The 27,976-nt window shown below is 41.3% G+C and overlaps 1 protein-coding gene across 1 annotated transcript in view; it reads left to right on the top strand.

Annotated features, from left to right (window-relative positions):
* myo1d (myosin 1D) overlaps positions 1–23,730 on the top strand; it is a 120,853-nt gene extending 97,123 nt beyond the window's left edge. Inside the window, exon 22 of the mRNA XM_034217540.1 lies at positions 22,697–23,730. Within this exon, the coding sequence (XP_034073431.1) occupies positions 22,697–22,853 (157 nt within the window). The 3' untranslated portion in view covers positions 22,854–23,730. The remainder of the gene's footprint in view (positions 1–22,696) is intronic.
* The last annotated feature ends 4,246 nt before the right edge of the window (positions 23,731–27,976 follow it).

Below are 27,976 nucleotides of genomic sequence, written 5' to 3'. Positions count from 1 at the left end.
TGATGCACTCATATTCTGTTGATGCCTCCTGCCCCTCTTTCCCTTAAGACCTGAGCGTTTAGCCTCCCCTGCCTGCTCCTGACACTGCAGAAGGGATTTGGGGGAGCGCTAAGCCACACTGCTTCAGGGGATCAACAAATTGGAGGAAAAAGTGTTAGTGAGTGTGTGTCAGGACTAATGACTAATGTGTGTAAGAGGGGGGAGGTGAGATCAGAGTGGAAGGACAATACTGTAAAACATGCAAACATTGAGAAGGACATCGAGATGTAGAAGGTGTTGTGTTTAGAAAAGGTACTCTTCAGTCAAATGTGATTTAATTGTGATTCCATAGTCACAGTAGTTGACTCACTGCAGACATGTTTGCGTCAGTATGCTCTGCTCACTATCTTCCTTTCAGTTAGTGTTTGACTAAGATGGATGTTTAGTCACATTGTCTGCGTATGTCTTCATCATCTCCTTCCAAAGATGTATTAAAGCACCAGTGTTAGCTTAACTGATGACTGAATGATCGGTTGGTATGTGTGGTATAATTACAAATTATAGAGATGATTTGGTGTTCTTTCTTCTTTCGGTCCTCCCATGAATATGCAACAAAAAGCACAACAACTCAAATGTGTGATTCCAGTCTGCTCTCAACCGCTTAGAGATGTCCCGAGTGTACAATCATGTACAATAGGTTGGAGCACTAGCCAATAGAAGCGACAGTGTTACATAGTGATGTCAGTTTGTTACTGAAGTAAATCGAGGCGTTTCAGGTTAGTGTGTGGGAGACAAACTCTCTCTGGAGGGAACTTTTATATTTGAGCCTTTGCAGACCATTTACATGCATAAAAACCTATATAACTAACTACAGGAAAAGGAAAACCCAAAAGAAAACAATAGGGCCCCTTTAATTTAAAATATGTTTGCTTTGATGGGTGAAACAAATTGGAATAATTGTATTTTAGGATGGCAGGGACAACTGTGGAACCCATCATGACACATTGGTCACTTATTGATTGGTGGTTACCTAATCCTATTTGAAAGGTGTATTGGCATTGGTCCAGTGTATCAGATACCTGGAAATGTGGTTTAAAAAACATGTTTCTTGTGGAAAATGGTGATAAGCATGTATTCAACAGGCGTGGTGGTGGCGAAGTCCATAGGGACTTGGCTTGGCAACTGGAAGGTCACCAGTTCAAGTCCCGGAAAGACCAAGTGCTACCGAGGTATCCCTGAGCAAGGCACCGTTCCCTACACTGCTCCCCGGGTTCCGTACATAATGGCAGCCCACTGCTCCTAACACTAGGATGGGTCAAATGCAGAGAAACCGTGTTGTTACATAGTACCTGTACTACGTACTACTTCTTCTTAAAAAAAAAACATTAGTATGGTATTTAATCAAAATAAGCTCATTTATTCATGTCGTTGTTCTTTTCAAAAAGTTAACATCTGTTGCTGAATATTTCTTAACCACAGAGAGGTGTGAATATTTAATAACAAAAACATTTATTAAATGTGTCAAAGTGTATTTTCTGGTAATAGCTGGAGGTGGCACTAACATCATTTAAAGCAGTGGGATAAGAGGAGCATACAAAAGGGAGAAGAGAAAGCCATGCTGCCTTTGTCTTCCTCTCCAAGGTCACCTTTTCTGCTGAATCAAATGTTTCCCACTGATAGAAGTGGGCTCCTCTCTTCTCCTCTTTCCCTCCATCCCTCATTCTCTGTTTCGTCTTTCTCCATGAATCACCCTCCCCTCTGCAGCCCCCTCCCCCACTTGTTTTTCACTTTATACATTCCTCCTCTCCTCATCCTCCTCCCTCCCTCTCTCTCTGCCTCCCTCCTTTCTGGGGCGCTGCGGATGCAGTTCCCATAGCAACCATGTTTGTCTGATACGAATGCGATCCATTAATAACCCTGCTGGCTGGAGATGATAGTGGTACATCTCATCCCAGACCGCAGACACAAGAACAAAAGCTAACAGTGTAGAAGAGAGACAATGTGAGAGGAATATGAAGATTAGAGAGGAAGAACAGAAGAGGAAGGATGGAATGTGTGTTAGGGAAAATCAACAACAAGCTTTTCTTAAAGCTTACTGTAGAAAGAAAGACAAAGAGCCAGATATCAGTCCTCTAAACAGGACTATACATATCTTTTTGTTATTGACTGAAATGCGTTTACAGCATTAAAAACCAAATTGTCTGTAGTTATTTCACATTAAAAACCTCAATTGAGGTTTTTGAATAAAGCTTCAAATGTCATATTTTGATATCAGAACCTTAAGAACTATCCTCAAACAAAACCTTCTATTTTAAATAAAGTATTATTTTGTTATTAAATCAACTTTCTTTAATGAATATAACTTGTCTCTGCGTGCCTCCCTTTGCGTGGGAATCTAGAAAGAAAAAAAACGTTTTGATCACAAAGAAAATTATGTTTTTGAAAGACTAAACATCAACTAGACCAGGGGTGGCCAACCAGTCAGAGGTTAAGAGCCACATTTTTTCTATGTTACTGCAAAGAGCCACATCAAACACACAGTCACTGATACCGCTTGTTTCAGTTTTTTGTTTTCTGGAGACAAGATTTCAACCACGTCACTGGTGCATTTTTGTGGCATTGGGATATATATTTTTTAAATCCTCTGGAGCAGAGAGAGGAGCTGTGGATTATTGTTATTGATTAATGCATCAGTGTTTCTTAGGGTCAAAAACACTAAACTCACAACTTCAAATGAAAGCGTTTAGTTTATTTAATAAAAGAGCACATGTTCAATGTGAAAAGTGACAGTAGTTATAGATTATTTGCAATTTGGTGCGATATATTTAAAAAAAAATTATATATATTTTTTAAACACCTTGAATTTCAGGGGGGGGCGCGGGGCTCCGTTGGCGGGGTGCAGCGCCCTTCCAAGACAATGGTAGGGGAAACACTGGATAGTAGTGTTTAATCATAGGTTTTCCCCCACTCAAAAAGTGATTGGTTCACTGCATCGCAGGTATTATTGTGATTGGCTCTTGGGCCACATCAAAATTAGACGCGCTGTCATCCTCTCATACTGACACCACACATACACACGTAGGGAGAGCCGGGACGAAAGTAACACGGGACGAAAGTAACACGGAACGAAAGTAACACGGAACGAAAGTAACGGAGCAATTTTATCCGAGCCCAAACAACTTTGACCGGCCAAATTACGTCAGAATTATCAGCATTCAATACTTAACAGACCTACTAAATATCAGGTTTAACTGTCAGGAGTAGCTAGTGTTGTCACGATACCAACATTTTGGTTTCGATACCAAGTCAAGAATTGCGATTCCGATTATTTTTCGATACTTTTCTTAAAAAAAGGGAAACAGTCTTAAATGTAATTATTGTGCTTTATTTCACACCAGAACCATAACACAAACTTTTAAACAATGAGAACAATAAATACAATAAATGACAAGAATTCGTATTAAATAAAATTAATACATTTCTTACAGACAGGCCTCGTGGTGTCCGTAGGCTTGCCCTCACTGTCAGAGATATAGCTAAAATACTTCCACATTTCGCTTCTGGCGTCTTTTTTGTCAACAAGCCGAGGGGCAGCGGCAGTTGCACTCCCACTTGCAGCCATGCTTCTCGTTTTCTCACATGCTCTGGCAGCTAGCGCGTGCACGAGAGCGGGGAGGCACTTGAGCGTGCTTTAGAGGGGCGGGACTGTAGGCACGGCTGCAGAGCAGGGAGTGGAAGCAGAGCGCTGAACACACACGGCTCTTATTTAAACGGCGCTTTCTCACCGGAGTACTTTCCGCCGTCATTCTTAAACGGAGGAATCGTAACGTTTTTAACGGCAGGGTATCGCGGTATACCTTTCAAGTATCGGTACACCGTGCACCACTAGTCAGGAGTCAGTGTCTCTCCCCCAAACTCACACATATAACATTCAATATGAACTGAAGAGCCGCATGAAACTAGGCAAAGAGCCGCATGCGGCTCGAGAGCCGCAGGTTGGCCACCCCTGAACTAGACAATGCAATTCCTGATGAAATTGCTAGTGGGAATGCTTTATGCTGAAAATCTGACGCTAAACTGCTATGCTGAAATGTAATGTGTAAGAAGAAAGTGAAGAATTTAGATTGAAATGATACATGACCACAGGGGGCTTGAATGTGTGATGAGAGAAGAAAAGAAAGTAAAAAGGCTTGGAAAAGCAGCAGATTTTGAACTGCAAACTTTTGAACTAACTTGATGGTGAATAATCTGTCGCCATGCCAACGGCATTTGATGACATCCCATAATACGCTTAGATGCGTTGATGGCTGCATCGTTACCAAAACGTTGAAGTTTTGGGCCATTTGGAGCATTTTCACTGAAGTTATGAGAAAACCGTGTTTCATGGCGGGCATTGTGTTGCCATGGCAACGGCATGTCCAGTAGATGTCTTCACGGCTGGACTGTTAGCACACATGTGAAGTTTGAGCACTTTTTGAACATTTTCATAGGAGTTATTGCGACATCGTCTTTTATTTTATTTATTTTTATTTTACCTTTATTTAACCAGGATAGGTCTCATTGAGATTAAGAGAGTCCTGGCCCAATAATGGTAACCGCACAGTTTCAGACAGTTTTACAGTTACAAACAATTAAAAAACACACAATCACAACACAGTCATACACCAAATGTAGCCAAAGCATTTACAGACACAGCGGCCTGCTTCAAGGTCAGTTAAAGTTGCTTTTGAGTGTTTCTAATGAGACCAGCTCTCTGAGTTTCAGCTCAGTTTGAAGAAGGTTCCAAGCTTGAGGGGCAGCGTAACTGAACGCCCTTTTCCCAAGTTCAGTACGGACCTTTGGTACAGTTAAAAGGAAAAAGTTCTCGGAGCGAAGGGATGGCGAGGGATGCGTTTCCATGGAAATGGCATATGGAGAGATCTCAGATTTGGCGTAGAGCTGTTGAGGCATGGACCGGTGATATACAAGTGAAGATTGGGGGACGATCGGACCGTGACCATTGGACTTACAGCAACATCGTGTTTCATGGCGAGTGATCTGTCGCCATGGCAACGGCATTTGATGACACCCCATAATACGCGTAGATGTGTGGATGGCTGCATCGTTACCAAACCTGTGAAGTTTTGGGCTGTTTCGAGCATTTTCACTGAAGTTATGAGAAAACCGTGTTTCATTGCGAGCCTTGTGTTGTCATGGCAACGGCATATGATGACACCCCATAATTGACGTAGAGCTGTTGAGGGCAGGACCATTAACCATTATCTGAAGTCTGCTGCTCTGAGCATGTCAGTTGGTGTTTATATTTGAGCTAACGAGGTGTGCAGAGATCACAGGTTTCCATTGTTCTGAATGAGAGATAAACCTCTTACATGTGAACGTTTTGTCGAAGAACCGTAACAGATATCTGTGAAATTTCTAAATGTGAAGCATCTCAAGGAAGTTGAGTATCTGAAGTGTAATTTTTGTGTACTTTCGGGTTAACAATGTGGCCTTTTTGTGTACTTTCGGGTTAACAATGTGGCCTTTTTGGCAGTTTAACTAAAGGTGTCTGGCTGCTACCGTGAGGAAATATCAGCCTGAAATTACAATGGGCTTTAATGGAGGCATGTTCATGCCCTCAACAGGCATTTTGTTTAATTATTTTTTGCTTAATTATTTATCATTTTTCAAGCTACTAGATGTTTTCCTACGTTTGTCATGAAAAATGATGTCTCAGGGATGTAGGGTTTGGGAATTATGGCAGTTTTAAAAAAAAATATGAAGGCAAATTTCAAGATTTCCTTCATAGCTGTGACATCACGCACTCTAGTTAATGTTAGCATCTGAAGAAAGCCTCTTTACCAAGGTCTGAACAATGTTTAATATCTCTAAGAATCAGATTTTAAAGTTGTGTTACACGAATAATATCAGAAAGATGTGTAACATTTTAAAGTTGGAATGAGGTTTCTGAGTGAAAGTATGAATGAACAGTTAGCAGTTGAAGTCGCATGAAGATTTGTTGAAGTGTGAAGAATTTCTCCATTGACTTCCATGTTAAACATTTGATGAATTATGGGATGTATCTCTGGAATTATGAAAGTTATGAATGAGAAAAGTAATAGCCATCGATTCCCGACCGAGCTGAACGTTTTGATGTTTGAACGGAGTTTCTGTGATGTTCAATGCGGGAGGAGAAGAGGGCCAAAATAACAGGCGGAATAATAAAGAATTTTGTGCGTAGAAGAACAGATAGTTGGAATGCTGTTAACAGCATTCCAACTAAATAAAAGAAGTGGAATATTTCCATGGATGAAAACATATGAATTTTTGAAATTATGACATCAATCTTTTTGATAAATGTTGACTTTTCGACAAGAATACATTTGCATCACACAAGTCAAAACAATCGTACACAGCCACCATGGAATTGAATTCTACAAATAGTATAATACCTATAACATCAGTGTGGCGTAATTTTCCACTTTATCTGGAACAGAGCAGATTTATTACCAGCAAAATACATTACATTTTCAATAAAGCTTTAAAGGTTTGTTAGATTTAGCATTAAGGACTTAGCTTTTTTGTTTTATGTATATTTTTGGCATAAAATAATAAGTATTGTCTCGGCAAAAGTAATTTATCTTCTTTGTGTAAAACTTGTGCTGCCTTTTGTTTAGTCACCAAAGTGTCTTAAAGGATAATCTAATTGCTTTGTTGTTATATAACTTCCAATTTGGAAAGTCAAATTGTAATTTAAGTTCACAAATTCTCTCACATGCATGAAAGGGACTCACAGTCATTGTTATGTGGGCCAGCAGGGAGTCCTGCTCCACTCTCTGGCACGCTGCTGCAGCCTGAGGGGGGAGGCTGGTCGGTGGAGGGATGGAGGGATGGAGGGAGAGGGGCCCGGCCAGTGTGTGTGACAGTGAGGATGTGTTTTCAAACACTAGAGATAAAGGCGTGAAAACGTGCAGAGTGCGTCAGAGGCTTTGTATGAATGAAACAGTGTGAATGTGTGACTTGGTCTGACCTAATTTTCCTCAGTAGCCAGCCCTGATCACTGCCAAACAACCTTGTCCAACAATTTCTCTCACACTCAGTAAAGTGTGTAAACCATGCTAATAGTTGTCTTTATTAGTCTATTGACAATTTTGTATTGATTCATCCTTTAAGTCATTGAGAAAGCCAACTTCTGCTTCTGTGATGAAAATGCTAATGCAATTTCACTCTGGGACATAGTGACTAGTGTTATTTTCTTCAGCTATTTTTTTATTTAGTTTTAGTCTTAGTCCTGTGTTAAATTTCCTTTTTAGTTTTAGTCATATTTAGTCACCTTCATCCTGTTTTTATTTAGTCAAGTTTTAGTCGACTAAAAGTCTGAGCATTTTAGTCTTATTTTAGTCGACTAAAACAGTAAACATTTTAGTCAAGATTTAGTCGACTAAAAGTCTGAGCATTTTAGTCTTATTTTAGTCAAAGAAAACTAATTATTTTATTCTACTTTTTGTCAATGAAAACTGTTGAGTCTTTTTTTAGTCATCAGATTATATAGAACATTTCAGTCAAACTGGTCTAGCCAAAACCAATAATTTGTCATTTTAGTCAAACGTATTTCACAATAAGATTATATCTTGTCCTTATTTGATGAAAAACACAGGTTGAATGATTAAGAAGCTTTGCAGAGAGTATCAGGTTTGTGGTGTTTTTACCTGTGTTATGGCCACATTGCTTAAAACAATGCATTCGCTTTTTTTCTCCGCCTCATTGTAGCGAAAATGGGCCCAAATATCACATTGTTTCTTTCTCCCAAGCAGTGGTAGCTTTAAACTTGTTCGTTGTCAGTCATTTTGACGGACAGGATCGTAACATTTCCGTAATAATCCATTATTATCTGTCGAGTGCACAATTTATCAATCACTCGCGCTGACGGGGGGGTATTCGGTTAACGCGAGTGCGACCACTGCTCCCAAGCCCTGTTGTTGCCATTTTATTTTCTGTTCAATAAGGTTAGTTAGACCAGTGGTTCTCAAACTTTTTTCAATAATGTACCCCCTTTGAAAAAAAAAATGCAGCCAAGTACCCCCTGATCAGCGCAAAAACAATTTGTTAGGGGGAAAAAGCCTATATAAAGAGGTACAGTACAGCGCTGCACCATCAAATCAAATCAAATCAAATTTTATTTGTAGAGCACATTTAAAAACGATTTTGGTCGAGCCAAAGTGCTGTACATGTAATTTAAACACATAAAAACACATGACATCACAATAAAAGACAATAAATCACAACAGATAAAAACAACACATGGAACAGTCAGGAGTCATGACCCCACTCTAACTAGAAGGCCAGAGAGAAGTAGTGTGTCTTCAGTGTGGATTTAAAAGCCCCTAGGGTCTGGGCCGACCTCACATGGAGGGGAAGAGTGTTCTGATCAGTGTCTGATTTATTAAAACAACAACCTTGTAACTGAGAAACACTTAAATGCTACATTTCAAATGTTTACAATCCATCACCAACCAATTTTAATATCATGCAATAACACTGAGACAACATTAGTTGCTTTGAACTGATCTTTTGAATAAGTTATACTTACAATTTAGTGAGAAACATGGGCTCGTGCTTCACTGAGGATCTTTGTCATTCTGGCAGGGAGGCAACTGCAGTTATTACACTTCACGTTTTGAAATATGTGTAACTAGTCTATGAATATAAAACCCACGCTGCTCAAACTTCGTTAATTTTCCTAAAATTGGTATATTTATCTATTTTTTTTTTCTTCATTAACATAAAATAAATCTCACATACTCCAACGTACTCCAACGTACCCCTAGGGGTCCGCGTACCCCCATTTGAGAACCACTGAGTTAGACCATGAGTTAGACCCGAGTCTTCCTGACAGTTCATATTTTGCCGCTGCCCGGTGTAATTCAAATCTACCGCTGCGTGCACCACAGACACACAGCTGCTGCCCTGCCGCAGCACCGGAAATGGAACTGCTGGGAGAAAAACTGACTATCAGAGATGTAACGTTATCTTTGATAATATTTCGTCTCCTCATTTTTCGTCAACGAAAGTAAAGACAGATTTTGGCATAGTTTTTATTTAGTAAACTACATTTTTGTCTCATCACTTTTCGTCAACGATATTGCATGATGATTTCGTTACCATTATTGTTTACTGCCGTCGGTGCCGTCTCGTCATCGTCTCGTTTTCGTCGTGGAAAAAAAGGTCGTTGACGAACATATTTCGTCATAGTTTTAGTCAACGAAATTAACACTAATAGTGACATCACTATGTAACACTTGTGCTTCTATTGGCTAGCGCTCCAGCACATTGTACGTGATAGGCTAAGACCCCATTTACACGCAAACGCATACGAAACGCAAACAAACCGAATACGATATCAAAAAAGTCTTCCGTTCACACGAGACCGCTGGGGAGCGCTGGAGACGCTGTAGTACTTATGCCGGACCTGTAAGTGGCGCTGCACTTCTGCACGAGACCGCTGGAGACGCTGTAGTACATATGCCGGGCCTGTAAGTGGCGCTGTACTTTCGCCACAAAATACACCAAAAGCAGCGAAGAAGACCCCCGAGCATGGTTGCCCTTCTGTTTATGCCCCGCGGTGGATTTAGCAACATGTAGTTCATGTAGTTCTCCATGTCCACTTGTTGCTGATGGTTGTGGTAGAGGAATTGTAGATTTTGCTCTAACATCTGTAGCATGGTCAGTAGCATGGTCAGTAGCATGGTCAGTAGCTACTGACCATGCTACTGACCATGCATTTGACGCTATTTTGATAGATAAATTGGAAGTGTTACCAAGAAATTGCGAGTAGTTCTGTAGTATCATCTTTCCAGCTGACTCTTCTGAAGATCATAGCAACCTACAGAAACGCAATAATGCATCCAATCTCATAATACATACGAACAAAATTGCTCTCTTGTAATTAGCTCTCACAAATTGGCATATTCTGCCCTCTGTGAGACCTTTTATTAAGCCTAATTTCAAATGCGTTCTAATAGAAAGAGATAAAACTGGTCCTGGATTTACTAAAGTTCACACTCTTTACGAGGATCAGTTTTGCATGGACACTTCTCTGACTCTGAAGTTTAATTGCAGCCTCTGTCATTATTATAAATATTTGGAAGGCGTTTACTTTTTTAATGAGCATTTCCATTTCAGGATCATTAGGATTTGATTCCTGAGCTTGTTGATCTCAGACAAATCCCATCTGTGAACTTTGCCTTTCAGCCTCTCCCTCAAATGCTCAACGCTTTAAAGCAACAGTCCCAGACGCTGATGGTGTAATTAGTTTACGTCTTAGTAAATCAGACACTAATTACAAACAGATTGTGAGCGCAAATTGAATGAAAGGCTTAGCACAAATCTGCCCTGTGCTTTCAAATCAGAGATTAGGCTTTCCTTGTTGTTGTAACAATTACTTTGAATTGTTTTATATTTTATTTTTGCGTGACTGTTTTAAAATGACTATATAGTGAACGATTGTGTATATTTATATAAAGTAAAGGGTATGTATTGTCTTTTTTATTGATGCAGCTATTTGTGATGGTGTTATTTAGTCTCTTAATTGGTCAACATATTCACAGAGAAATAAATAGTATTGGTTACGTGGGGGAAAGTACTAAGAGCTGAAACAATTAATACAAATGTGCTAATTCTTTGTCACTTTTCAAGCAAAAAAAAATCTGATCACAGTGTGAGGAATGTTAGGATTTTCTAAAAAAAAGTATGTATTATTAGCTACTCCTGAAAAAAATACGTATTTAACACACAGCTCATTGGCTTATTTCAGAACAATATTTATCCAAGTATATATACATATTTAAATTAGAGGTTGAATAAACTGGTAGAATTATCGACCATCTGACGCTGTGAGCTATACTTAATATGCTCCTCACAGCAGGGTAGGTCTATCTACGTTCCCATAGGATCTTCCCGCCTGATGAGTGTGTGTACAGCAGCGACGTGCAGTCAGGGGAGGCAGGGGAGGCAGAGCCTCACCTGTCATACTCATAGACTGGCCATACTACAATGTAACGGAAAAACAACTAAAGAAAAACTAAATAGTAATAATAATAATATGTCTCCACTGATTTGTGTTGTAAATGTGATTTCTGTATGATTCCAATCGCTTTTTATAGTCAAAATCAGCAAATTTGCCGAGCTCCGCTACAACTACATGGGAGCGATGAGGAGTGAGGCAGGGACGAGCTCTGCCTCACGTAAGCCCACAGTAACTTGCTGGAGCGCGGGCACTTATTTTGTGAGCGCGCTCAAGCCAGTTACTGTGTGGTAAGCAGTGTTGTGCTAGTTACTGAAAACCAGTAACTAGTTACCATTACTAGTTACTTCATTTCAAAAGTACTAGAAATATCTCATGAACTTCCCCACTCAATCTATCAAGACCCGAGCAGTTCTACCAGAAGTACACGGTTAAAGGCACAGGCCGGTGCATGCCGCCAATGGAATCCCTTGTCATATGACCTTTGACACCCCAATGTATTAGTGAAGAGACACATGTGCCAGCTCCTTATTAGAATAGTATTTATTCTCTTCTCTGAGAAACAAGGGTACGAAAAGATCAGCCAGAAACAGAGGAAAAGAGGCACAACGAAACTACGTAAATGCACTCTCCTAAATATTAAACGAGTAAGAGATGAAGAAACACAAAGGCAGAAATTGAAATGAACAGGCCTCCTTGTGCTTACCCTAGAATCGGGTGTAGATTATGAAGAGGGGATATGGGATACTAGTGAAGAGGGATAAAAGTAATGCGTTACTGTGAAAAGTAACGTTTTCGTTACTTAAAAAAAGGGCTCCCATTAATGCCCTTATAGCCTTCATTTCAGTAGTGTTATTGCATTAGAGAATAATACAATCTGTTGATCAACTTGACATGCATTATATGCAATCTGGATTGCATCGATATTAGCTGGCTTTCCATTTTTGTATATTCTTTCTCCAGGTAATTGGAAAAAGTTTTCCGTCCCATATGCCGTGTGCCGCCCGGACATGCTATCATGCTAACTAGCTCCCTGAAAGCGGGTGACTCCACTGTAGCAATAGCCTGCATGTGTTCTACAACATACCGTGCAATGGCTTTATCGACTTTTCCCTGGCTAGCAGTCCCTCGGTTAAAATCCAGCCGCTGTTGCTTAGGTGGAGGTGGAGTGGCGTCGGCTGAGTCTCTGTGGTCTTAGCTACTAGCTTCGTCCCAGCATGTTGTTTTTGCAGATGTTTTAAGAGATTTGAATTACTGGTTTGGGCAGTAGATAGGATCTTTGACCCGCCAAGACACAACTTACATTTAACTAAAACGTTCTTTTATTTGTGCTCGACAAAAATGAAATAGTGAGAATATCTCCAGGTGGAGAAACTAGACTTGAGCTCCGCCGCCGCCATGATAGTCTTGTTAGTAAACAACACAAACACGCCCACAGCCCGTCTCCGCATGTGACACAGGAAGTATCTAAGTACATTTACTCAAGTACTGTACTTAAGTACAGTTCTCATCTCTGTTCGCCTGGCTGTTGACTATATAAAAAAAACTAACGGAGTAACGCACCATGTAGTAACGGTAACTGGGTTACTGAATTTAAAAAGTAATGCGGTAGAGCACTAGTTACTGGCAAAAATAACGGCGTTACAGTAACGCGTTACAAATTAACGCGTTAGTCACAACACTGGTGGTAAAGTGAGGCACAGATGAGCTCTGCCTCACCTCAAAATGCGTCACCTCACAGAAACTGGCTGGAAAGCGGGCCCTAAGCGCATGCCTGCACCATCTCACTGTATGTCACCAATGTAATGTTTGTATATCCCTCTATTACATTTATCCTCGCCATCCATAGTCTCTAAATAACTTATTTCACGTATATATGATATTTAGGCTCGCCGTACGACGGCAATGAAAAAAGCACCAGGGGAGGCAGCCATAACCTCTGCCGCACTGAAGGGGGCGCACGTGAGCCCACAGGTCCTTGTTGCTACTGTCATTCTACGCAGAGACGGTATAGACGCGAACAACAAGCTAGACTTTTGAAACTAGAGGAAGATAAGGAGGACTTTTACAAAAAAGTAATAGAGATTGTTGTCCAGAAGGATAGCATGGACTTCATCTTCAAGTCAAGGTAAGACCACATTGGTAATGAAAATGGGATCTTACTAAGAAAGAACAATCCAATATTTAGATTGTGGGTATCCTTTTGTTGAACGGTCTGTTTAAAATGAATCGAAACATCAGACCAAAAAAGCTTTTGAAAATAACAGAATATTTCGATTAAGGTCAGAATATAATATTTGTAAATCTGACTCTGAAAGAGTCAGTGCCTCACCAGCCATGAACCTCACCGCATGTCACTGGTGTACAGTATACAGTATAATGTATGCACTCTCTGTCACTTTAGATAAGGGCTTTAGTTAAGTGCTGTACAGTGAGGTTGATAGGAGCCTTGATATCAGACTGCATCTCTTCAGTAACCTCTACATTCACCCCATAAACCCCCCCCTCCCTCCCCAACACACATGTTCCACCCAGCAACAGCACCACACCATCTCCCGCTGTCAGGCCAATTATATGATTAGCCTCAGCACACTCCCTCCTCCATCTCTCTTCCCTTTCTCCCTCCCCTGGTTTTCTGTCCCTACTTCCTTTCTTCATTTCCCACCTGCTATTAATCTTCACACCTAACGTCTTTTCATCATGCTTTTTTATTCTGCTCCCCGCTCCCCATCCCTTCATCTCCTATACACCCACACTTTAATCTCCTTCACGCCACTCATTCATTACACCTCCTTCCCTGCTTTCTCCCCATATCCTTCCATTCATTAATCCGTCCTTATGTAACGCCCATATCTTAGTCCAATCAACTCTACTGACCAAAGGCGTCTTTTCACAAAGAGATACTTTGATCCAACAAATAGTAAAACCTGTCACTGGACTTCAGACACCATTACAGATTGACTTCAAAGGGACAGTTTATAAATGCCTAAAGGACTTTTAGGAAGGCTACCTTTCTGTCTTCAGGAAAGTAGTAGAGAAATAGAAACAATATTTTAGTTTATGCATACACCTGTTTGGTAGCAGAGTAGAGTCAAACTGATTCACTGTGATTCTGGGTGAAATAAAACGTTATATAAAAGCTATAAATCATGATCAAAAGAGACAATAGCTCAAAAGTACAAACAACACAGTTGAACAGTTGAAATAATATTGCATACAAAGAAATGTTTTGTTTTGAGATTGAGGATAGACCCCTCTGTGAATACTTTGACTGACAATGCCTGAAAAAAGCTGATCTATAGTTACATGTATCATGATAATGTAACTTTGGTTGGTCTTAGCACTGGCTCTGTAAGCTCTACATCTCACCACAGCTGTATCGGAGAATGTAAAAGCATGAATTTGTCATATTTTTATAAAACAGTTTAACAATTGAAACTCGTCAAAACCTAGAACCTCCCAACACAGAAGACGCAGGTCCCTGATGGTGACTCACATCCGAACCTTCCTACCACTGAATAAAAAAGCAGTAAAATGTCAACAGATGAAAATAAATGACCCTTTGATTGACATATTGATTGCCTTTAACAAACAGAATAGGAGGCGCAGCCACTTGAGCAGTAAGCGCAGTCCCTTCCGTAATGAGCAACTAATTGTGGCAGCCTGGCATTGTTTTCTCTTTTGACTCATTGTGCTCCAGCATATTGATTTACCTAATGTGTACTCCATTCAGCCATGAGAGTCCTTCTGAAAGGCCAAATGCACAGCTGATCAGTGAGTAAGGTTTGTCTCACTCGTTACAACACACACACGCTTGTTTAACCCCCCTGCTGTGTGGCCATTATGGCTCTGCAGTGCGAGGTAGCCCCCACCATCTGTGGAGCCCCAGAGGCGGAGGGCTCTGCTTTGTACATTTCCGGTGGTGCTTCATCTCCCACAGATCTCTTAAACAGAGAGGCGTAGAGGTGAGAAGAGTGTCCTTTTGTTTAAGCAGAGCATCTGTCTGCGCTGCACTCCTCAGCGCAGCTTGCATAAGGAGCACTTATTGACCATCATTCACCCTCTGTCCTCTGGGACAAGGGAGAGTTCACCTCCAGATGCCATGCGGACAGACTACCAGTGGTCCGCTCACATGTTGCCGTCCACAGCATCTTCTGCTTTCCTCAAGGGTATTGCAAGGTCACAGGAGGTTAATCTTGGCCAGAACAGTGATGTTGGGTAAAGTGGCCACACTTTGTAGTGTCAGAATCAGAATACCTTTATTAGTCCCACAGAGGGGACATTTACGTTGTTACAGCAGAGAAAGAGCCACAGATGTTACATATGTTACATGCATTAAAAAGTATTAAAGTAAAAAAAAAAGTTTTGATATAATAAATAAATATATATAAGAAAAAAGAAAAAAACGTTACACAATTTACAAAATACACATCCTGTAACAGTTCTTAAAGGAATGGCTTTACCCTATTAATAGTATATATAATATATATTACATCACAAACACCGCAATATGTCTCATGTATTGTTATTTGATCCATTAGAATTTGAAAAGTAAATAAACCATGGCAGTTAATTATGTTATCCCATTGCTCAGATGAAAGCCTTATATACTTGTTTGTGTTATGTGTCTTTTGTGAATATTTATACAGTCAAGTGGCAATCTGTAAGACTTCAGTCCTGGTGGATTTGGGGATTTACTATAGTTGTAACAAGAACGCGATGTTGCTTGGTACTAAAAGGCCAGAAAATACCTGGGGGAGCAAAACTAATTATTGTTGTTTTCAAGAAAATAATGTAATGGTTTCATTTTACCTCGTCCCTGTTGCTCCGTCTACTAGTTAGTGAGACTACAGTAGTTCAAAAATGGTTGATACAAGCAGTGCTGCGAACAAAAAAGTCAAATAAATAAGAACACATTTCATTTTTGTTTTGTTTTTTAAATACTCAAAGAACTTAAAGATGTCACTTTTTTTCCATCAATTGACGGTTGTTCTGTTTAACAAAATCAGGATGAAGTGTTCAATCAGATGACATGCAAGCCAATCTAGGGGCTATACCGTTAGCGCTTTCAGCAACCAACCACAACCTGAGGCTAACATTAGCCTCATTAGCAGCTCGCCATCACAGTGGAGTTACGAGGAAACTGACCTGACGTGAAGCTAGCAGTTTTACCTATTAAGAACTATTGAGCTGCCATGGCTGAGCATGTTTGTTTTCAGTTTGAGAGATTTTAACTAAAACCTTTAAGCTGGGGAATGTAAAATATTATGCTGTCACATTTAAGGATCATAAAATAAATGTAATTCAAAACACCTCAGGGGCCCTCAGAGGCACTTTATAGGCAGCTTCTGCAGCAGCCTGGTTCTTGCTTTCTGTGCATAAAGAAGTGGAAATCCAAGCTAAGCATGGTAACAAAAAGAGCTTGACTGTTCATGTGTGATCCAGCATCAAATGGAGCCTCTTGGGAGTGTAGGAGCCTCATAATATTGTGAAATGGAATGTGTCTTCGGGGGAACATGTTTTAGATGGTGATGAATAAGATGTTTTTCAGTGTTTTCCATGGCTCGGCTCCTGACCTCTTTTTCAGTAGTTTGGGCCTGCAGCAGCATAGATGCTCAGACTCCTATAGCCTCCTTTTGATGTAAGCCTCACTTAGGCAGCTCGACCTCTGACCTCCACTTCTCCATGGATACTAAAGACCGACCTCTCCCTTTTCTTTTGCTCCTTTCTATTCCTTTCAATACACTTTTTAATCAATACCAGTTTTTGCTGTCAACGCATTTTCCCCCCATTCTTTAAAATGACCTACTTAGTAATCCCTCCCGTTGTGAGTACGGCTCTTTCTGCTCTGCAGCCAGAAGAAAAGATAACGACGAGAAAGGGAGCCGACAATTAGAGACGGGGTGAAGCGATATCTATACCCGGATTCACTGCTCGTTCACAGCTTAGTAAATACTGCAAGAAAAAGCTGCCTTTAGGTATAAATGAATGCCGAGTATCTCCTGAAATAGCCAAACACGGCTGCTGCAGAAGGGTTTCAGTGCTGCTCTTCATTTGCTCTTTTGGGGCATTGCCTCGAAACATTTTACCGCTGTCTTGTCGAGCTCTATAACACCGTATAGGACGCCTTTGGGCAAACTATAAAGGGACATTGGAAATATGGAGATAGTAAGTTATTAGAAAAGTGTTTATAATACCCTTTTCCACAAACGTAAGATAATGCAGTCTTTTTAAACATGGGAAAAGCAGCTAACAATAGGTTATGTGAGTTGAGTATAGTCGAGTCAATTACGAATGGTCAGAAGAGACTGAAACGTTTTTAAAAGTTGAACATCGAGAGGAGAAGAGGGCAACATTCAGTATGCAGAAAAGTCAAGACTTGTTAACCGTGACTTTAACTGATATCATCTCTCCACTCTTGAGATCTCCCTCGAGCCCTTTATTAATGCTGAGCTAAAGCACCTGTATCATACCACTTTATCTGTATCTTAACTCGGCAGGCCATCAAAACAGCTTGAGCTCCATTATTCATGCTCCTCATCTGCAGTACTAGCAACACTGTATCATTTAGGGACAGGGATGCTAATTAAAGAACTGCACCCAGACATCCTCTAAGGCAGTGTGCACTCTTTAAACTGGGGCAGATGAGGCCAGTAAAGTTCCATCTATTCAAACTGGTGATGTCACATTGTTTGACAGCCTTTAAAGGCCTGTTCAGATGTTGTGCTCCTCACTGCTCTGTGTGTCTTTCTGCTTCCTCTCCAGTGTGTATGTAGCACACAGGAGCATGTGAGATGTGTGATGCTGCCATGTGAGAGTGGGTGTGACTGTGAGAGGAAGCAGGATGCTGTGTCAGGTCTGGTGTTAAATGCACATTCATGTGGGTGGCTAAGAAGACAGGGAGCAATGCTAGGGGATTAGGAAACATGGCCTTCAAACAACTTCTTCTTTTAGTATTATTTTCATTAAAGTGAGGCACTGATACCGTTTATAAAATGATACGGACCAATGTGATCACATGATAAAGGATGGCAGCAAAAGATCAGTGGCTTATCTAAACTATTCATAACCTTATATCCAAACTAACCTATCGAATGATTCTCTTTACTGAAATAACTAAACATACATTAGCCATTTGATTGAGTACCTTTATCATGTCAAAATGACATTACGGCAGCACGTTGTCTCCCCTGGATGAGCGGGCTTCCCGTGTAGCAGACGGATTGCAACACCCCTATTTCAATGTCTACTTCTAACAAATGATGACATGGAACAAAAGCTGATTAATCGTCACAATCCAAATGAGATGCTTGAAAAACATTTGAATATTGCACAAGCTGCAAGGCATCCTAACAATATGACTCCCCTCACTCTCTTGCAGCACCACTATCTTTTGAATCAACCCAAACCATAGTTAATGATCACCTTTCCGTAAAGAGTGTGTCTCCTCCTGCTGCGTCTGAGGGAATGTGGAGATGCTCTTTTACAATGTGCCCAGGCAGCCTGGAGATAAGCCTGACTCTCCATCAATCATAAAGGCAGCATGGTTCTGTCTGCAGTGCGTGTGCTCCCTCGGTCCTGCCCCATGGTGCCTGACCTTCACACATACTCACACACAGTATACAGGACATGTGTAGATGCCTTCTCCTCTCTCTTTGCATTTGCTTTCTTGATCTCAGTGTGGTCTCACCAACTGAAATATTGATGTGAGGAGACTGTAGTTTGTTGTGTTGTTGTTTGGAGAAAGTGCCATCCCTTGGTCTGGGCTTTGTGTGGAGGCACTGAGGCTCAGACAGATCAACAGCATGGGTCCATATCCTGCCCATCTGCATCAACCTGCAGGATTCTGTGTGGATCTCTTTTGTATACAGCCCATTCCTTCAGAGTGGAAGAGTTGTGTCCTTGTTTACTCCTGACACACAATCTGCTCTATTCTCTTTTATCTGTACAATCTGTGTTTTCCATGCTAATAGCTTCCCTTTTTGATGCATGCATTTACCTCCTACATTAGTCTCCATGAGAACCAATCCTGTAAAAGCGCTATCCAAGAAAAGCCCAATGTCTACAGAGTGATGTCACTATGTTACGGAAGTACACAAAAGAGACCAATGGAGGTGTTTCAGGCAGGGGGGAGTGTGTGGGAGAGAAACTCCCTCTGGAGGGAACTATGGGATTTTAGCCTTTGCAGACATTTGAATGCACAAAACACCTATATGCTACAAGGAAGATAACCCCCCCCCCCAAAACATAATAGAGCCCCATTAATATAAATCAGATTGCACTGCAAGTTTTATTTATTATTTAGAGGCAGGTGTTGGGGAAACTTCTGAAGCAATTGGAGTCAGGACTCAGAGAGACACGAGGAGAGCTGGAGCTTTGATGGCAAACACTGAGAGCTTCGGCCGGAGAATTCACAAGACATGTCACGGGCCACGGTTTGACCACACGGTAGAGATGCCACAATACATTCTGAAGAACACTTGGACCCTGAATCTAACTAGAGCTGTCGTCCATAGAAAAGAATGTGCGCCAGGGAACCTAGGTTCCAGAGAAAAGAAGGGCTTCTAGATGTCCCTGAACAACAAACTATCTCATGGCGGCTTGTGCTCGGTCATAAGCTGGCAACAACAATGCGCCCAGCTGCCCCTCCTTAAGAGAGTTAGCAGCAATACCAAAGGCCGTAGACCTATGCCGTGGGAAAAGAGACAGTGAAGAGAGAAAACGATGAACTGGGTCGAAGGTTGAATACCTAAGCAAATGATTCCCTAACAGCAGGAGTCTCCACTCTCTGTGTTAGCTCCTTCACTTCTAAAACAGCTCTGTCATCAAAGTTAGAGGTGCGGAAAGATCCAACTTTGATCACCTGCTTAAAGTCCTGAGTCTTTATACTGTAGCTCATCAGCTTTGCAGAATCCTCCACCCCTCCTCCCCCTTGAGCACTCATGTTTTTTTAAACGGCAGAGAGCTTGGGGGAGAGCCAGGTACACTATTAGAGGGATGACTCAGAAGTGGGAGAGAAGGTAATCCTGGCTCTCCGATCTCAAAATATCCCTGCTCGTCCTTTTATTTTGCTGCTTTTCTCCACTCTGATACCTCTCGGCACCGCTATGAAGGTTCTTACCTATCAACTTTTATTTGACAGACCCATCTCGCCACTCTCCTGCATTAGCCTCCAAAACATTGTATTGTACCTTATTTTTCACGTAAAGTAAAGAGGGTGTACTTTTGTCAGCCAGTGAGCCTGGGCTAGCATGGCATGAAGGGCAAAGACTCGCGAAGGCAGCTGGGGGTAGGGAGAAGGAGAGAATTGATTTTCCAGAGAAGTCTGCCCTCGGGGCTCCGACTGGCTCCTGATGGAAAAGGCCAGCCAGTGACCTTAAGGCTCCACTGATCCTATTTTCTATCCAGAGATGACGGTTTTTTTATATTGCAAAGCCAGAGTGTTTATTCAGAGGCAAGCTTCAGCACTGCTGGATCAGAAAGGTGTCAAAGACCTGTGTGGTGTACCCGATGGAAGCTTTGTGATGGTGTGTATACTTAGTGTGTGTTGGTGTATTTCTGTGAATGCGAGCGTAACCCTGTTTGCCCTTCACCGAGAGCACAACATCCCCTCTGGCATTTCTGGGAGACGGAGAAGTAACGGGATGAGAGACGCTCGGAAAAACAGACGAATCACAACACACACACACAGTCCCATCGGCTGGCTGGCAGCCATGACAGATGGGGGAGTTCAGTTCGCAGGGGGGGGTTGCCATGGAAACGAGCATCAGTGCTACCCTGAGCCTCTCTGCATAAGCCGAGAGAGATAGAAAGGCTGCAGCGTGGGCAGCCTTTAGCTGCTTGTTTATGACTTATTGTTGTTGCGCAACAAGTCGTCAGGTTCACGACTCATTTCCTAATTTTAGAAGCGAGGGACAGTGATTGGCCGCTTGTGCGAATCCTAGTGTTTGCAGTTTATAGATTTGTTTACGAACGACAGCCATGATCAGTAACTGTGTCAGGGAGAAAGTGTGTCACGCCGAGCGGACAGAGGGATATCTCCTCCCCTCCTCTCTGAGCTGCCACACAGAGGACAGTTATCACATCCATCCTCTCATTCCCCTCTACATTTACATCACTCTGAACAGCAGCTTCACACTTTCTGCCCTTTTTCTCCTCGCTCTTTGATTCCTGTCATCGATCCCGTTTAAGAGCAAACGTTGCAGAGCACCAATCGGCTCAGGAAGGGTCTAACTAGATGTGACAGCCGCTAAAGGCCAATCTAGCCCGACAACGCCATATGGATCCTTACTGCGACGGCCCTCCTGCTCCATTGCTCCTGTTATTTATCCTCATGTGATGAAACATGCACTCAGAGATGATTTTAGAGTATACAGCAGCATAATCATGCACATACACTATTATTCTCTCACACACGCACACCTCTGCCTTGCACAATCAATGTCATAAAACAAACAACTACACTCGAAACAACAACAAAAAATGTCCCTTCAATTATTTTGGCTTCTTGCTTTAAATGTTTCAAACTATGCCACCAAGCAGATACTATACACTATTTTGTTATCAACGAGGCTAATCTGCAACCTACTGATCAATGAAACCGTCATTTGAAAGGAATTGTTCCACTTTTTCGGAATTTAATAATATAACCATATTAGATTTGTTAAAGAATTTCCTATATTTTTGAGTAGGCAACAGTTTATACTGACGGCTCTGTGCAGCTCACTACATGACTAAAAGCATTCATCATAGCTACATTTGCACAATACCATAAAAAAATTGACAAATAAAACAAATAAAGCTTACATTTAAATTCCCCTTTAACTTTGTTTATCAGGGGCTTTGGGGGAGGGAGAAACGATGAATGATTTAGGGAGCGCTGGATTATTTATACTCTATTAGCATCTGTGTATAATTAACATAATGTATTTGTATATGCACATTGACCAATAACGTCTTAAAACAATTCAGATGAATACATACAGTATTTAAAATGGCTTGTGGTGGTTGACTCCAAATGGAAAGTGTAGTCCACTACCTGCTGCTGTTTGATTATCATCAAGCTGAGATTGAATGGCATATGTGTCACTTCTTGACAATCTACACACAGCTCCATCCAAATGAAACTGGACTATAGGTCTAATCAGCCAGGTCTTAATGTGCTTCTAACCTCATGTAGGGATGTGGGCAGCTGAAGGGTTTTAAACATGTATTAGTTGCCACCTAATCACCTTGGTGACCTCTGAGCCAAGAACTATCTCACATCTCAATTTCTCTTCATTCACAAACAAATCATCTCTTACAGTACGTACAATATCTCATGTCTGAAAATACTACTTCAAACAGAGTAATGGCATGCGTGTGTAAGAGTGTGAGAATATGCATGAGTGAAAGAGATTGAGTTTACACGAGAGTGCAGTGTGTGTATGTGGGATCATGATGAAGTATGATGAATGGCCGGAACAGCCTCTCATACCTCCGCCCTCACACACAGGGGTCACTAATGGATCTGCATATTATATTCCTGTACATTAAACTATGTGAGGATGTAATGCGTGGCAAGCATATATATCACTGTTGTAGTAATAACTGAATATGGATTAACCTTGATTGTATTTGTGAGTATTCTTCTCCTGATGTGTGCTTTACCTAATGTATCCTTACACCTGCCAATAACCTAATCCCCTTTTTCCATCTCTTCTTTCCTCTGTCCAGTGAGAAGAGGAAGCTGCAGGTGAACATCACAAGTCCCATCCAGTGCAGCATGAACGGGAGGAAGTGCACGGTCATCGTCGAGCCCAAGATCAACCAATCACAGCCAGACTTCACCAAGAGCAGATCGGGTTACATCCTGGCTGTTCCTGGCAACTAAAACAAATGGGCCAAATGAAAACCGTGACAGCTGATTTCAGAAGCAGGCCATGATGATGATGATGATGATGATGAAGATGATTCAGCTCTGATTCACTTCTTTTGTGTCACCAGCATCTGATTGTGTGACGATTTAGATAGCTCTGTAGGAGGGTTGTGGTAATTAAATCCTCCGTATGCAAAGCCATGCCAAATTTGACCTGTTTCGTAGACTTTTATGCAATGTTACTATGAACAGGAAGTGTGCTTTATGCCTCCATGCAAGATACACAGGTTTTTATAAAATGCACTACAGGATAATCCACCAAAGTGGTGTTCTTTCTTTTTGAAAATCCAAATTTCATATGATTTGCTTTGTGCAATATTTACTTTATCGTAGTAGTTAAGATGAGAGGAGATGAGTGGGGGGGAAATCGAAAAAGGCTCTACAGGAATGTATACTTGGGGCAGCTCCCTGGGTAGTACAAATCTAAACCGGAAGTAAGATGATATTTATGTATGACTGATTCTTCATGAACTTGATTGATTATGCTAAAGTAGAAGAAAAAACCCTTTTTGTGGTATTCTAGGGAATATTAATGAAGACTTACCTACCTGCTAAATGAAAGGAAATGCAGCGTCCACTTTGAGTTATGAAATGTTTACAATCACGTGAGAACAGCGACGTGTGGTTCAGTGGTTCAGTCCGTGTCTGAGGCACCGACTCTAAACTCATCGTAGACGCTGAGCAGGATGTGTTGAGCATGTCCTGATTAACCTGCTATGCAAAGTGTTAAAAAATCTATTAATTTAAATCCTGCTTTGTATACTCTCTACTGCAATATGTACTTTTATAATCCTCTAATACTGCTTATATATTAAAGATAGAATATACCTTTTGTGACGGCACTTAAACTGCATTAATAGATACTAGATATCCAAAGCATTATACTTTCCAAAGTATATTCAATTCCTAGACTTACGTTTAGTAACAGAGTGTTGCTGGCCAGTACTGTATAATCCCACGTGAACTCCAGCCCCTGAACGTAGTCTGTCTTTGTGGTGGGTGAATAGCCTAATGAACTGTAATGTTCCTTCATCCTGTGGAACAGACACATCTCCCACTCACCAGAGAGAGAGTGTGTGTGTGTGTGTGTGTGTGTGTGTGTGTGTGTGTGTGTGTGTGTGTGTGTGTGGTGTGTGTGTGTGTGTGTGTGTGTGTGTGTGTGTGTGTGTGTGTGTGTGTGTGTGTGTGTGTGTGTGTGTGTGTGTGTGTGTGTGTGTGTGTGTGTGTGTGTGTGTGTGTGTGTGTGTGTGTGTGTGTGTGTGGTGTGGTGTGTGTGTTCATTAGCTCCTTTTAGCTCTCCTCTGCTCTTGGCTGTGAGTGAATGTCCAAAGTGAAGGAGTGAAGTCTGGCCTGCTTTCCCTCCCTGTCTAATAATGGGTGAGACATGTTGTGACTATTTGGAGATATTGGCTGTGGACAAAGTCTAGTTAGGAAGGTTCCTTACTAAATGATCTATAACATAGACTCCTCCAACATCTATCATTTCTGATTATTGCCTCTTTACACAGGAAATCCTCATTGTCAAATTTAGAAGGAATGGATTAGTTTGTCTTCATTTCTCCATGCTTTATGTTCAGGTCTTCATGATGACTTGACAGTAACTTGTTGGGATGAGAAAAGCAGAGATGTATCATCTCTACCCTCAGAGACAAAGAGAAGAGAGACAGGGCTCTGCCCCCCTCTCTGTGTCTGGCCCAGTTGGCGAGGCAGAGGCACTCCTGTCGTCTTTACTTCAACAGGAAGGAAAAACTTGTTAACAATCACTTGTTAGCCACGGCGCTCTAATTGTTCCCGAGCATTGTGCAGTCCAGTCATTTATCTTAATTAGTTTGCAAGTGTCCGTGTCTTTTGGTTTGGAGAAGCAAATCTCCTTCCTTTGTACTGGAGAGGCTGACCTTGACCCGACACTTTGATGCAGAAGATAATTGTTTGGGGATACGGGTGCATTCATTGTGTGGAGTAAGGAAGTGACATTGGTAGCATTAATGGTGTGTGTGTGTGTGTGTGTGTGTGTGTGTGTGTGTGTGTGTGTGTGTGTGTGTGTGTGTGTGTGTGTGTGTGTGTGTGTGTGTGTGTGTGTGTGTGTGTGTGTGTGTGTGTGTGTGTGGACTCTAACACTGCAGCTCTCCATCTCCTCTTCTCCTCCTCTACTAGCCGCTCATCATTAGGATGGACTCCGTGCCACTTCTCACTTCAGCGATTCTCTTTCCTTTTCTTTAGGCAAAAAGGGGGGTGGGTGAACAAAGCCTCGCTTGGCTTCCTCTTCTTCTCCACTTCCTTTCTTTTCCCCTCCCTCCCTGCCACACTCTTCTTCCTCTGTCAGATCAATTCTCTTCTCGCCCAGTAGGGCTGTCTGTACTGTGTTTTTGTATTCTTTCCGTCCTATGCCCAGGAGGCGTGGAAATAAAGAGGCGAAATACACCAGCAACAACACTTCGCAAACAATAGGAGTATTTTGCAGCTATGAAAATGAGAAAAACAAAATGTTTATAAAACAAATGAAATGGAAAAGCTGTGGTTCCAAAACCTGTTAAAGGATTAGGATAGTCATTTTCTATTTGAGTTATTATCAAATCCCATGAAAACAAACAACGTGGTATCTGTCTCTCATTACTTTGTGACGTCCTAAATCTTCAAAAACAGCTGACGATATGTATCTTTCAATACATTGAAGCTGTTTCTTATAGTAAATGAGTTACTACTTGTTAGGGACTATTTTTAGTAGCGGATGAATCCACATGTTGTGTTCTTGATAATGAAGGAAAGTGTTAGCCAGGGAAACAGTCTGCCAGACTGCTGAGTGATTTGATTTTTTTTAATTTTTTTTTTTTGTGTTGAGTTCCAATCAGTCAAGATTACATTGTATTCATTATCAGCTTTACCGCAGGTGTAAAAATCACTTTTCCTAATAACGCTTTATAATACTGTAAACGAATGTCAAATATGAATGTTGACACTATGAGATTGTGCCATGTGTTTGTCTCTTGTTCTATAGTGGGATCTTTTCCTCTAGCTTAACTACAACACTAATACCAAGCCTATCCATGTTAGCCAAAGAGTAAAACATTCCAATTTATTTCCCATAATTTATTCCATACTCTGTATACATCATTCAGTATGTGCCTCATTTGATTAAGTTTGTATTTTGCATATTCGTGATTACATACCGTAAATATTCTGTCATATCCAGACCAAGTCTAAAGGGACCTTCCCCGTTGTAATATTTTTTTTGCAAATGAACTCCGTATAAATGCAGATTCCATGATGTTCCATAATTAAAAATATTTCATTAATCATTTTATTAATAAATGTATTTGCATCAATGGCTGCTGTCATTTTCTTCCTAGTGTGTGTGTGGTCAGATAAACTGTTGTAATGATGTTATTCTGTCTCTAATGTTTCCCGAGGCCATACTGTGAGGCTGGAGCTCATCGTTAATCCGCCGACAAACAGCTGTTTCAGCGGGTGACGTGGAAACAGCTAAAACCCCTGCAGTCGGCATGACAACATTGCTTCCCACTGCCACTGTGAGCCATCAGCAGCCTCCTCAGCAGGGTGTATAATCCACTGATGGATGACTATCTGCAGAGTGGGACGACTCTGTTTCCCCTCAGGGAGGTGACTGAGTCAGACAGGACTCACTGACCTGGTGGTTAAATAAATGGGAGTTAATGGAGAGAGAGCGATATGCAAAGAAAACACTGACCCAGACTGATCTGCATGTGTGAGGAGATACACACTGATTCACAGGGAGATGCTTCTTGGAAGATTCTTGTCGCTATGGAAATAATACATTGATTTTTAAAGATTATTTCCATAGTTGTGTTTTGGACATAAACACGGTTAATTTGATTGACATGTGTATGATGAACACTGGCAGAAAGTTAGAATATTTCTGTTTCTATTAATTGTATTTATTTTTAAAGGTGAGACTTCCTGAACCTTCTCGGAAATGAAACTTAATTTTGTTGTGTTTTACATGTTTAAACTAAATATTAGGGCCCGGACTTTAACGCGTTAATTAAGATTAATTAATTACACAAACATTAACGCGTTAAAAAAATTAACGCATTTTAATCGCACTTATTTTTGCACCGCGGAACGTTTCTCACTGGATGAGTTTCAGGCGTACCGATTATACTGGAGCACCAACTAACGTTCATGACTTCAGACAACAACAAACCACAGTGAACAACAGTGGGAAATGTTGTTTTAAAAAACGGACGGATGGAAGCGTCGATAAGAGCACGGTTGTGTGCAAATTATGCAAAAAGGAATTCGCATATCACCGCAGCACATCAAGCCTCAAGTATCACCTCAATGCAAAACATATAGCAGCTAGCGTGGACGTTAGCCTCTTTTATCGCGTTCACACCAAAAAGAGCCGGTACTAAAATTAGTTCACCCCACGAAAGTCCCTGCTAGAGAGCAGAGACTTTCGTACGGCTCTCTTGTGAGAAGAGAGCTATATGTCTGATTGGCTGGGCGGATTGCAAACCACGCCCCGTAAAACTCCCAAAAAGTGTTGTGAAGCATTGTCGCCATATCCTCGCATTAGCATTATTAGCATTAGCCCAGCGCAGAAACGCAGAGAGACTAACTTATGGCAACACAAAATAAAACATGGGAGCGGTGGAGATGAGGAGGTGTCGGCGTTCTGGCGATTTACTCGGAAGGCTGCTGGGACTCCCAGCAGCTTCTACTGAAGCCAGTCCCCAACTCCGGGGACTTCCGGCCGGGGACTTTGGGCGGCAGTATACGCCGTGAAGTGGTTTGCGGCCTGCCAGTAAATCCAAAGCAGAAGAAGAAGAAGTGACGTCAGCGGCTTCATTTGCCTAATCCTCCTCCAGGTTCAAAGAGTTCTCATGAACCTTTGTGGGAAAAGTACTGCGGTGTGAATGCGCCTAAAATCCATGTGAAAAAAATTGCTTCTCACTGTTCTCAGGTCAAATATTTATATGTGATTAAAAATGCGATTAATTTCGATTAATTAATTACAAAGCCTCTAATTAATTAGATTAATTTTTTTAATCGAGTCCCGGCCCTACTAAATATCTAAATGTAAACACACAAATAGG

This window comes from Gymnodraco acuticeps, unplaced genomic scaffold (assembly GCF_902827175.1).
Source record: "Gymnodraco acuticeps unplaced genomic scaffold, fGymAcu1.1, whole genome shotgun sequence".
Lineage (NCBI taxonomy): Eukaryota > Metazoa > Chordata > Actinopteri > Perciformes > Bathydraconidae > Gymnodraco > Gymnodraco acuticeps.
Note: the sequence above shows the minus strand (reverse complement) of the source record. Positions and strands in the feature narration are given on the sequence as shown.